Source organism: Colobus angolensis, unplaced genomic scaffold (genome assembly GCF_000951035.1).
Source record: "Colobus angolensis palliatus isolate OR3802 unplaced genomic scaffold, Cang.pa_1.0 Scaffold32, whole genome shotgun sequence".
NCBI classification, from domain to species: Eukaryota; Metazoa; Chordata; class Mammalia; order Primates; family Cercopithecidae; genus Colobus; species Colobus angolensis.
In genome coordinates this window covers 10,609,834-10,621,861 of record NW_012116488.1, presented here as the reverse complement: position 1 = coordinate 10,621,861, position 12,028 = coordinate 10,609,834, and the positions used below count along the sequence as shown (strand labels likewise).

At 50.4% G+C, this 12,028-nt stretch overlaps 1 protein-coding gene and 1 pseudogene across 2 annotated transcripts in view; both read right to left on the bottom strand.

Annotated features, from left to right (window-relative positions):
* Positions 1 to 889: 889 nt before the first annotated feature.
* On the bottom strand, positions 890 to 1,906 carry LOC105518497 (annotated as a pseudogene).
* A 7,547-nt stretch (positions 1,907 to 9,453) lies between these two features.
* The window catches only part of SYNE3 (spectrin repeat containing, nuclear envelope family member 3), a 55,796-nt gene continuing 53,221 nt past the window's right edge, over positions 9,454 to 12,028 (bottom strand). For both annotated transcript variants that reach the window (XM_011951514.1, XM_011951515.1), the window contains exon 17: positions 9,454 to 9,986. In XM_011951514.1, the coding sequence (XP_011806904.1) occupies positions 9,786 to 9,986 (201 nt within the window). In that variant the 3' untranslated portion in view covers positions 9,454 to 9,785. The remainder of the gene's footprint in view (positions 9,987 to 12,028) is intronic.

Here is a 12,028-nt window from a genome sequence, read left to right as displayed (position 1 = left end):
GGAGGGATGACAAATGAAACTAAAAAATCTATCTGGGTGGATGCCCTTTGGAATGAGGGCTCTGGTCTTTTGGACTTGAAATGGAGGGAAAACATAATCATTTCTCCAAAGCTGGTATTGGAAACTTGCCATTTTTCGTAACACACACAGAACGAGAGAGAGAAAGGAGAAAATTTAGGACCCATAGAATTAAGCCCTCTTTCACAGCAGGTTATCTGCTATCCTGAGAAAAAGAGAGGGCGTCGTTTTTAAACCAGCCCAAGGCAATTCCCAGATGACACAGATCTAAGGGGTCATCTGACCTTCCCTTCTTTATGGAGAATGCCAGGGAGAGGCATAAAACTCTGGACCTCGGGGAAAACGTCCTGAGCCCAGTGCGGTCTCCCTGGGTTCAGAGAGACCACAGGTTGGGGTCTGTTGTGCTGAAGCCCAATGCTGGAAGCCAGGGCTGCCCAGGTGTGCTTCTGCATGGAGATGTGTGTGTAGTACCCGCACAGGCTATGCTCACATACATGTGCATCCCTCCCACACCGCCCACCCGTTCACATGCACACACAGCTTCCTCTGTCCGCTTCCTCCTCCCCAATAAAACTTCTGGAATATGCACAAGTGACTGCCTCCTTGTTTCTCCCATGAGAGGAATTGGAGCTGCTCAGCAGGCAGAGACCGTGCAAAGCCAACTCTGCCCTCTGCCTGTCCCCCCAAGCACTGGCCTGTCCATGCTTTTCCAGTGGGAAGGTAGACAGACAGCGGGTACCTGCTCCCATCCCCTGGGACCTCATCCTGATGTTGCCAGCTCCCATCAGCGGTAGGAGTCAACAGACTTCCCCGCGGGAGTGGGCACAGGAGGAAAGCCCTACTGCCCCTGCTTTGGAATGTCGCCCTCCAGCTAGCTCACCAGCTGCCAGAGTGACAGCAGCCCGCAGCCTGCAAAGGAAAGGAAAGCAACTGAGGCCCAGGGAACATTCCATAGAGTGGAGCATCGGGCCAGTCTTGCCTGGGTACAAGTCCCACATTTACCACTCACCCCTAGCTGCCTGTTCTCAGGCAGGCTGCTGACCCTCCACACTCTGGTTTCTGCACCTGGTTTCTGATCATGACCCCATAGCACAGGCTTTTTGAAAGTGTCATGACCATACTGCAGGCCCTCGGAGTATGTCTCCTTCCCTCCCTTTCTCATCCGAACAGGAAGAGGGTCTGCAGGACTTTGTCCCTCATCTCCACAGAGGTGCTGGGGATGGACTGGCCGGGTGTTCCTGGTTGCTGAGCTCAGAAGCAAGCATTTCAGAAAGGAAGCCCAGGATCCTCGGGGGAAACCGAGGTCCCTCCTTGTGATTGCTGTCTCCCGGCTGGACGAGGTGGTTGGGTTGGGGATGGTGTTACCATGACAACTGGAGAGCAGGCACTGGGAGATGCTGAGTCCTGCTGACTCTTTTAAGGCCCTGAACATCCTGCTGAACCATTTGCTTTTAAACCCCGAGCCTGTGTTTTAATGTTCTTTTAGAAACAAATTCCTCCTTGTTCTTACTTTGAAAAACAGAAGGCGTTTCTCTCATACACAGAAGCTAAGAGAGAAATGACAGCTGGTTTTAAGTCCTCTTTGACTCTGGGCCTCTGCTGAAGGAGCCTGCAGGCACTGGCATTTGGGTGATGAGGGCCACCTGTGGGGTGCCCGCACCCACTTTCCCTTTCAAAGCCTCAATTGTCTGCTAGAAAACAAAGGGCTGGCCTGGAAAGGCTCAGAGATCCTCATTTTCCAAGATTTGCACCCAGGAGCTTCTCAAGCTCAAGAAGAAATGAAAGCAAATATGCATTGCCTGGGCTGAATCCAAACACAAAGAAAGTGTTCAAAAGCTTAGCCCAGGGTGCTCACGGCCAGGACAAAGACGGGAGGGCTGTTCCTGCACAAAGACTCTGGCAAGCAGGGCAGACCTACTTGTCGGTTCCCAAGTCTTGCAGGAAGAATGTCTACAATGCCTTTGGGTAGACCTGTAGGACTCAGGGACCCCTGAGCCGAGGTGGCAGGCCATGGTGGCAGGTCACTCTCACACTGCAAGGATGATGCCTTCAAGTTCCGCATAAGGAGCATACGGCCAAGGCATGGAGGGTCAGGACGAACCCCGGTTTTTTCCTCCAACTGTAGCAGAGACAGCTAAGTCCCACTCCAAGCCACCCTACCCTTCATTCTTACTAGAAGGCCCCCGTCTTTTTGGGTGCATGTTCCCAGACTCCTTGCAGATGTGGGGAAAACATGTGACACCACCCTGGCCAACGAGATGAGAACCCAAGTGGCTGGCGGAGCTTCTGGGAAAACTCCTCATGAGGAGGACAGATTCATCTCACTCACTCCCCTCCTTCCTGCCTGGAACCCAGATGAAAAATTGAAGGTACAGCAAGCATCCTGGGCCATGAAGTGACTGTGATATAAAGGAAAGAGAGTTGCAAAGCCTTGGCTCTGACATCCACAAGCTAAGGAGATGATGCCAGCAACCGCCTATCTCTAGACTTCTCAGGAGGAGAGAAAAGTAAAGTCTCTCATTGGTTTAAGCCAAAGTTGGTCGGGGGAGGAGGGATTCTGTTACTTGTGGCTGAATCTAGGGATTTCTCTTCCAGATGTGAGCCCACCCGCACCCTCCTAGGATACCTAATATTTCAAGGAGCACTAGATGTTCCAGGACTGACTTCCCTCCTTATCATTAGGTGCAGGGAGGTGGCAAGGAACTGGCCCAAGGTCACACAGCCCATCAGCAGCGGAGTTCCAACTAAACCCTGTCTAGTGCTGAGCAATGTTACCCTGTCATCCAGTGGGTGCAGAGACTGACCCCCACTCCTGGAACTAACTCCCTGAGCTCACTGGCCAAACAAGAACTGCTGAGGGCTTAGAGTCCTAACCTGTAAAATGGGTACAAAGTTGGAACAAGACAGTCTATGGAAGCCCTCCACCTCTGAAAGCCTAAAAAATCCAGGTATCCTCCTTCAACAGAGAACTTAGCATTTCCTAATCCATTTTGCCTCCCCTAAAAGTCCTACCTGGCAGTTCATCCCATTGTCTGCTTTCTGGGGCTAGTTTGTCTCACCCAAGTACTAGATGAAGGAAAAGTGATTTTTGATTGGGAACATGCTAATTTTAACATACATTCAAAAAAAAAAGAAAAAAGAAAAGGAGGCCAGAATTGAGAGCTTTCCGAGAGGGCTGGTACAGGTGTACGGATGTCAAACAGGTTTTGCTGATATGTGAATATGATTGATTGGCAGCTCTTGGAGTGGTTTTGAGGACTGTGACATCCATTGTGCTGGAGAGTAGGGAGTGGGAAAGATTGGTAATCAACTATTGATGTCTGTCTTGGAAGCAGCAAGGGCTGTAGTTGCCCACACCTCCCTCCAACGCTGATCTAGACTGGTGACAATCAGATTGGGGGTGAGAATTGGCTGAGTCCCCATGAGAGAGGGAATTAGGGCAGGATCCCACTGGGCTATGGACACAGAGGCTCCCTGACAATCACTGCAGACACCAGTGAAAAATACTCTGATTACAGAATCCAAAGGAAGCCTCTGGAATCTCAGGCTGACAGCCACAGGCACAGCCTCCCTGGGGGGGTCCTTCAGCTCCCCTCCTCTGGGGAGAAATCCTAGGCAGGGGGCAGGAAAGGGCAAGAGATTATCCTTGAGCATGGACACATTGGTCACTGGGATGTACATGCCAACCCAGACAATCCCCAGTGGGGAAAAATGGGCTTCTCAGTTTGGCATTTCCAACCACACATTTTTACCAGGAAGACAGACTAATAATTGGGCTAGTAATGGAAATGACAATCAACATCCACTGCCTTAGCCTTGGGCCTCACCTTGACGCCTCCAGGAGCCTCCCAAGCTGTGTTGTTCTGAGACTTAGCACAGCCCAACATCCTTCTGACCTCCTGAGGCCGAGTCAGTCTATTTTCCCCTCCTTCTGCCATGCCCAGGTCCTCTCCCTGCCCGGTCCAGCTGCCCTGGCCGCCTTGACCCATTTCCTCTGTCTGGTATGGTTCATAGTCATGATGGTGGCCTCCAAGAGGCAGCAAGACACTCTCATGCCCTGTCCTGGGCTCTCCCACTGTCTCCCCCGTGTGACTCTTCCAGTTTCTGTGAAGTGGGCCTGCCCCCTCTGGAGAGGCAGATAGGCAAAGTCAAGGGCAATGACCGCAATCCAGATGGGCATCTTCAATGGCACAAACCCTTTTCTTCATCTGCAAGCGCCCCGAGGGCAGGGACTGGGCTTTGCTCACTCCAAATCTCCCAGCACAAAGCCTGACACAGGCTGGAGAATGCTTGTTGCATTGGATTAAGATGCAAAGAGGCACAGGGCACGTCTGCCCACCAACCAGAAGAGAGAAAGCCGCAGACCCCAGACAGCATCCAAATGGCCAGTGGGAAGGCAGGGCCAGTGAGCACCTGTTTTTTGTTTTGTTTTGCTTTTTGTTTTGTTTTTGCCGGGGGGCCACAGCTGGCAGGCTCCTGGCCTCCCCTGAGCCCAGTTGACACAAATTTCCACAATGTCCCTCTTCCCATTTCTCTTTCCTTCTCTCCCGCGGGGACTCCTGCACTAAGCAATCCTCAAGCTGCTCTCTTCTCCCAACCATCTCCCAGGTTCCCAAACTTTCAGACGGCATGTTTTTTCAGGAAGAATACTTACTGTATTGGGAGCAAAACCAACATAGAGTTGGCCACTTTTTATTTTGTCCAATGAGGGCTCCCAAAACACAGTAGAAACCATCAAAGAAGATAGAGCCACCTTTACCCATTCCTCATTTCCTAAAGGCCATTGAGCACCCTTGAAGTAGGAAGAACATAATCCTAGAATGAAGAGTCAGCATTTGGGTGAAATAAATCCTATAGAAAGAAAAACTCAAGGCGTTCCCTCATATTGTTTCACTCGCCTTTGGTCAGTGAAAGCTTGCCACTAGTGTTTGTCCTTGGAGGAAAGTTGGGAACCATGAAGGTACAGCCTGCCATTCCCATTCTCTTCTTCTCTCTCACTATCCTTCCCTCCCTCCCTCCTTTTCTCTCTCTTCTGTCTCTCTCTCTCTCTCTCTGTCTCTTTTGCTCTCACTCTCTCTCTCTCTCTCTCCTCTCACCCTCAAATTGTGGTAAAATAAACATAACATAAAATTTAGCATCTTAACCACTTTTAAGCACACAGTTCAGTACATCAAGCCCGACATCACCTCTTGCCTTTGACTCCCTCTGGCCTACTTCCCTGTCTGCCCTCTCCAGCCAGACCAGCATAAAGTGCAGGTCCCCAAAGCTTCTGCAAACCCTTCTGGCCTCCCAGTCAGGCCTGGCTCCAGTCTAATGGAAGAGTTAAGATCCCCTCTTTACTCCCTAACTGTGGGCAGCCCCAGCCTCCCATCCCCTGCAAAGCAGGGCAGGATGATGCCACCGATCCCAGTGTGCCAGCAGTAAAATCCATTAGGGAACCCCCAGTTAGCACAAACTGCCCACCTTCAGGCCTTTTTCTGCCCTCTGCCTGTCATTCTCTGTGGCCCCCAGGCTGCAGAGGGTCCCCAGCTTCCTTCCCCTGAAGCTGCCCGGAGACAAGCATCTTTGAACCCCTGGTCCCTGCAGGGAACTCCAGCCACCTGCCCGAGGCAAACGGGGCCTGAGAGATGGAATTGGGTCAGGTCATCCATGACCCATTTCCTCTGGAAGGGAGTTGGGTGTCAGGAAACACATTTGCCTTGGGGTTTTTAATGTAATTCAACAAACCACAGCCGAAGCTCTTATCCTGTGCTGGGCATTGGGGGTGTGGAGTTCCATCATTCATGACTGAGGACCTCATCGTGAGACATTAGAGGGGCTCATCTTCCAGGTGAGCATGTGAAGATAACGATAGATGGCCCAGGGGAATGTGCTGCTGGTGGCGACTCATCTCAGAGCTGAGGGCCAGTCCCTCAGGGAAACATATGGATGCTCCACTCTGGCCATGTCCCAGGCAAGCTGATGGGCAGAGAGTTCTGCCTGCTTGCCCAGGGAACTCCATTCCCAGAGGCTACAGAGACTGCAACCTGGTAGAAGCAGCCTCAAGCCCCCCTCCAGCCTGGGCTTTGGGGTCCTCATTGCTCCATATTGTGGGTTTGGACCCACTTCAGCATGAGCAAGGGTCTTTATATCTTTAAGCCTTAGTGTTCCATCTCAAACATGGGGGTAAAATAGTATCAAACCCTGGGGGCAGGTGTCCGTGGGGGAATGACACAAAGCGAGGCTGCAAAGTGCCACCCAAGGGGGTCACGCACCCACGAGCACCAAAGGGAGCACGTTCTTTGTCTCCCTTGTCAGTGTTCCCTCTGTCCTGCCACCACTGAGCACCTCCCAGGGTCCTGGCTTCATGTGCTGTCAGTAACTGCCCATCCCACCCACTCCCAGCTCTTCTTTTTAAACACCCTCTGGGTGCTGCATGTGCCTTTCCACAGACAGAAAATGGGTTAAGAAAGGGGTGGGGCGGACAGGTAAGCAGGGATAACTAATTCATCAACTGACCCACTGGTGGTTCTCTCTCCCTCCTCCCCTCCCCTCCTCTCTCTCTCTCTGACACACACACACACACGCACACACACACCCTGTGTTGGGCCATGAGAGTACCAATTCTTATAAACTCTAAGACCCCTTTCATTTTGGAGACAAGTGAACAAGACACACACACACACATACACACACGTGCCACAGCACCACCTTTTCAAGCAGCACCTTAAAGCTCTGCATGGCTGATAAAGAGGCTAGAAACTAAAGCCATAAGAACAATCACCTGGCTCTCCTTTAAGCAAAGGAGATTGCATTTGCGCTTGGAAGCACCAGTAATTGGGCTGTTCCGTCATATTACAAGTATATTTATAAGAGAGTACTGAAAATATCAATTCTTTTTTAAAAAAACAGTTATGCAGACAAGCAGACTTGATGGCATCATTATCAAAATTTTAAAAATATAGGTAGATATCCCCACCCCCGCCCACATGTTCCAGCTTCTCCTTCCCCAGTATGTGGTATATGTGACAGGCTGCACACATGCCCGGTGGCTGTTTTTTTCCTGTAGTTGCCGACACGCAGGGATCACACCACAGTGAGCAGGGCACCGCCTGAGGGCCGTGGCGGCCAGCTGGGCTCTGGCCTTGCTGCCTCTCACTGTGTGGCCATGGATCAGTTTCTTCCCTGTTCCGGGCCTCAGCTTTCTCCCCTGTGACATGGGAGAGTAGGAACCTGGCAAGCCCCCGCACCACAGCTCTGACTTCCAGGACTGGACATCTGTGCATGGCTGCCTGGGCTTGCTCAGCCCCTGATTTTCCAGTAAGATGGTCGCCTGCAGAGAACGGCCCTATGGCTTGGTTTCCAGATATCTGGAGAAAAGTGTGCTTTCTCTTCTTCCATGAAATCACATACTTCTCCAGATATTTGGATACCAAGCCATAGGGTTGTAGAATCTACTTTTTGAACTTTTCATCCCCTGTAGTTGCCAATTCTGCATGTACTGGTCCTGTAGAAATAAATTAAACTGAAGCAACTTGAGGGAAGGAACTTGATGGAAGGATGGAGCGTCCACAGGGCTTGTTTTCCAGAGAAAAGTATTGTTTGGAGGAGCAGAATTATAAGCCTACAGCTTATCATAAAACTGTTCAAAAAAAAAAAAAAAATGGCCAGGCTTGGTGGCTCATGCCTGTAATCCCAGCACTTTGGGAGGCTGAGGCGGGCGGATCACCTGAGGTCAGGAGTTCGAGACCAGCCTGGCCAACATGGTGAAACCCCGTCTCTGCTAAAAATACAAAAATTAGCTGGGTGTGGTGGCAGGCACCTGTAATCCCAGCTATTCGGGAGGCTAAGGCAGGAGAATCACTTGAACCTGGGAAGTGGAGGTTGCAGTGAGCTGAGATCGCATCACTGCACTCCCACCTGGGCAAAAAGAGCGAAACTCCATCTCAAAATAATAATAATAACAATAATAATAATAATAACTCAGAGCCAGGCTTGTGGATGGAAATATACTGCCCAAGTCACATTCTGCTTAAAGCTGTAACAAATACAGGCGAGTTAAAAGAAAAACATAAGTATGCTTTCTGAGTCAGCCCCGAGGGCTCTCCTTGGCAGCACAGGTTTCCTGCCTGTGAATATCCTTGTTGCCGAGGGCCGGGGCTCCCAAGGGCAGAGCTCACGGTGAAAGGCCAAGGGTCACTGTGTGTGAGACAACAGTGGTGCTGGGCGTCAGGCCCTCTTAGGGCCTCAGTGTCCTCTCTACTTAAAGGGCCTTTCTGGGTCTATAATACCTTATGATTCCAAAGCCAGACAGAAGGTGCAAGGAAATCCCCTCTGAAGCTCCTATTTGTAGTTGAACAGACAAAATCCATTTGTAAAGAGTGGGCATTAAGTATTTTTTTTAAGGGGAAAATTTAGTGTTGATTTAGGACAAACATGATCCAGTTGCTAAGCACTTAGGAACCATCCCAGAGTTCCCTGGCAAGAAAGGGATGAGTTTCTGGCCTCGGGAACTCACATGGAGTCACCGCAGCCCCAGCCCAGGTGGTGCCTGGAGCCCGGCTCGCCTACACCTGGCTGGAGAGGGCCTGGTTTTGGGTGGCCTGGGCCCTAGTCCCATATGAGAATGCCTGTGAGACCTTCTTGGCCCCGTGGACCTGCTGTCTCCAGAGTCCTTTCTGGGAAGGGGAAGGAGAGCCCTTGAGACAGGCCGAACTCCAAAGCAGATTCTCTCACCTCTGTCCTGGACCCTCAATCCCTGGCCCCTGGCATGGCAGACGCTTCCCTTCTGTCCTGCAGCTTGAGCTCTTGATGATGAAAACTCAGTCCAAGAGCGACAGAGGAAACGCATCTTTCCTGGGCACTGCTAGTGGGTGCTGCTCACGGAGTGTGCCTCACCGTTCTGCATGGAAATCTTAAAAATAAAGCCTGTCTCCTTCCCTTTCTCCCTGAATGAAACACACGGCGCAGGATCTCACCATTTCATGGGGGCTCGGTGTCATCACCAGGGACAGTCCTCATAGGTCTGTGTAATCAGAAGCCGCCGAGAGCTGGGGTTAGGGCTCCCGCATGCGATGCCTCCACGCGGCTGTACTTTCTTAGTTCGGGGATCTGCTCTCTGCAGCTCTTCTTTTTCTCTCTTGATATCACTCTGTCAGTTGTCACTGCTATCACTGTACCTGCCTCTGGTCATTGCCATTTCTACTTCTCGTATGTAGCAGCTACTCTCTGTGGTTGTTAAAACTAGACAAGCATACTTGTTCTCATTATGCAGAAAGCCAGAGTCGCTGGGCGCCGAGTGAGGGTCTGTGCCGCTCTTCTGCGTTGCAGCTCAGAGGCCTTTCATTACATCCGAGTTCTGGGATTGGCTTTGGAGAAGAGGTTGCCATGAAAGTGACAGGTTATTGTTCTTGCTTTCTAGAGATGACTGCAGACCAAGTCAACAATACCACAAAATCCCACTGGCGGGAGACATTGCTAGGAATTTTCCCAACTCCAAAGAGACCTCATATATGAAACTATACATACTGAGCATTTACATACAGATCATATAAAAATTCTAGACATTGTTCCCTAGTCACATGTAGTACACATTTGGTATAAATAGACTAAGACAACACTGTATAAAAAGTAAGTCTGTTCTGGGAATGCTGACACAGCACTGATACGGATGCAGCTCTGCAGTCTTTGGCCTGCCCCTGTTTCCAGTTTCCCTGGCGGGCATCCTCAGGAGGGGCCCTGGGACTGCTGGAGGTTGGAGAACAAAGTCACCTGTGTGCCCCAGTGGGTTAGGTGGGTGGCGGGCCATTGTAGCGCAGCATGAGCGTGAAGGAGCGGGCCAAGTTGTTGGCCAGGGTGCAGCTGCGGTCCTCTTCCCTGATGGGGAGCAGGAACAGCAGGAGGAGGAACAGCAGCAGAAGCAGCTGCAGTGGGAGCGCCACACAGCACACCCTCCGGAAGAGGGAGCCCAGTCCTCGCCACCGCCGAGTCTGCGGAACGAACACAGCACAGGTGAGTGGGCTGGGAGACTCTGGGGGTGGGGGGCAGGTTCAGGGGGTGAGGAGGATGCCAGGAGCGGTGGTGGCACTGAACTGACTGTATGACAGTACATGTCTCTGTGTTCTCATCGGTGAAATGGGGCTAATGTAAGTTTTGCCAGAAACAAAGGTTTCTGCAGTTTTCCCAAAGCATTCAAGGCATGAAAGGAAGAACAGAAAATACAGTTGCAGGCTCTGCCATTGTGACATACATCTTTGCCTGGTGTAGCAGAGGGCTGGCTGTGAATCCTAAGGTTACCTGACTTCTCTGAACCTCAAGTTTCTCATCTACAGATAGAGGCAATAATGGTACCTACATGACAGAGTTGTCATGAGGATCCAATGAGGCAGAGCCTGGCACATAGTAGGTATGTACCAGCTGCTGTCATTATTAGTACGCATCCTTAATATTGTCACCATCTAAATCATTGTCATCACCATCATCACCACCATCAAGTTCACCATCATCACTTTCTTCCTCCTGTCTTTCTTCCCTTTTTCCTCTTTCTCCTCCCCCTCTTCCTTTTCTTTTCTTTTCTTTTTCTTTTTTTCTTTTTTTGAGGTGAAGTCTCACTCTGTCACCCAGGCTGGAGTTCAGTGGTGTGATCTCAGCTTACTGCAACCTCCACCTCCCAGGTTCAAGCAGTTCTCTCCCTCAGCCTCCCAGGTAGCTGGGATTACAGGTGCCTGCCACTACACCCAGCTATTTTTTTTTTTTGTATTTTTAGTAGAGATGGGGTTTCACAATGTTGGCCATGCTGGTCTTGAATGCTGACCCCATGATCCACCCTCCTCAGCCTTCCAAAGTGCTGGGATTACAGGTGTGAGCCGCCGCGCCCAGCCCCTCTCTTCCTTTTCCTCCCTCTCCTCTTCCCTCTTCTCCCCTTCTTCCTCCTTCTCCTTTTATTTCATAATCAATTTCATCACCATCACCACTGCCATCAGTATCACATGAAGGTCAGTCTCACAAGTCCAAATGCCTAATGGACTTCTCTGCTACAATATCCCTGAAAGTGGTCAAGAAAACATTTTCTAAATTCTGGAGGGACTGGCGGGGTTGTGGCTTCATGGATGTCTGACTGCCAAGGAGTGCAGGGAAAGAGCTGGTCACTCAGAAAAGTGAGGCCCTCATGGTCAAGATGCTGCAGAGTACAGGATAAGCCCAGCTTTTAGGATCCTAGCAGACCAGGTCCCCACCCAGACTCTGTTACTCAACAGCTATGTGTCCTTGGGCAAATCAATATTGGATCCTCTGTTTCCTGCTCTGCAAAATGGGGATCAAACACCTACCCCTATTTGCTGGGCTGTGGTGAGGGCTCAAAGCAAAGGTATATTTATACCTCGATTGATAAATGTACCAGTTGTTACTATTAGTACTATTAGTAATTATTTATAATAATAGTGCTAGCATTATTAGTAACTGTTAGTAACATTCATTACTATTAATATTAGTAATCATAGCACTAGTACTATTATCATAGAATATACGTACTGGCTCCCTGAAGAACCAAGGTTCACCCTCCAGGACACCAAAAGCCACGGTCCCGTGATGATGATAGTGATCGTGACCATGGTGATGGAGGTGAGGGCAACGATGGCAGTGATGCTTGATGATGGTGGTGATGGTGATAATGATCATGACGCTAATGGTGGTAGGGGTGGGGGTGGGGTGGTGACAGTAAGGTGGTGATGATGGTGATTATGACCATGGTAATGGTGATAATGGTGATGATCGTGGTGATGGTGATGGGGATGGTGGTGACTGTGATGGTGACTGTAAGTGTGAGTGATAGTGATGATGATAGTGATGGTGATGATGGTGATGGTGATGATGACAGTGATGGTGGCGGTGGTCATGATGGTGAGGGTGATGGTGGTAAGGATGATGGTGATGGTGATGGTGGTGGTGATGGTGATAGTGATGATGATGGAGGTAGAGATGGTGGTGGTGGTGACGGTGAGGACAATGGTGGTAAGGATGAGGGTGATGGTGA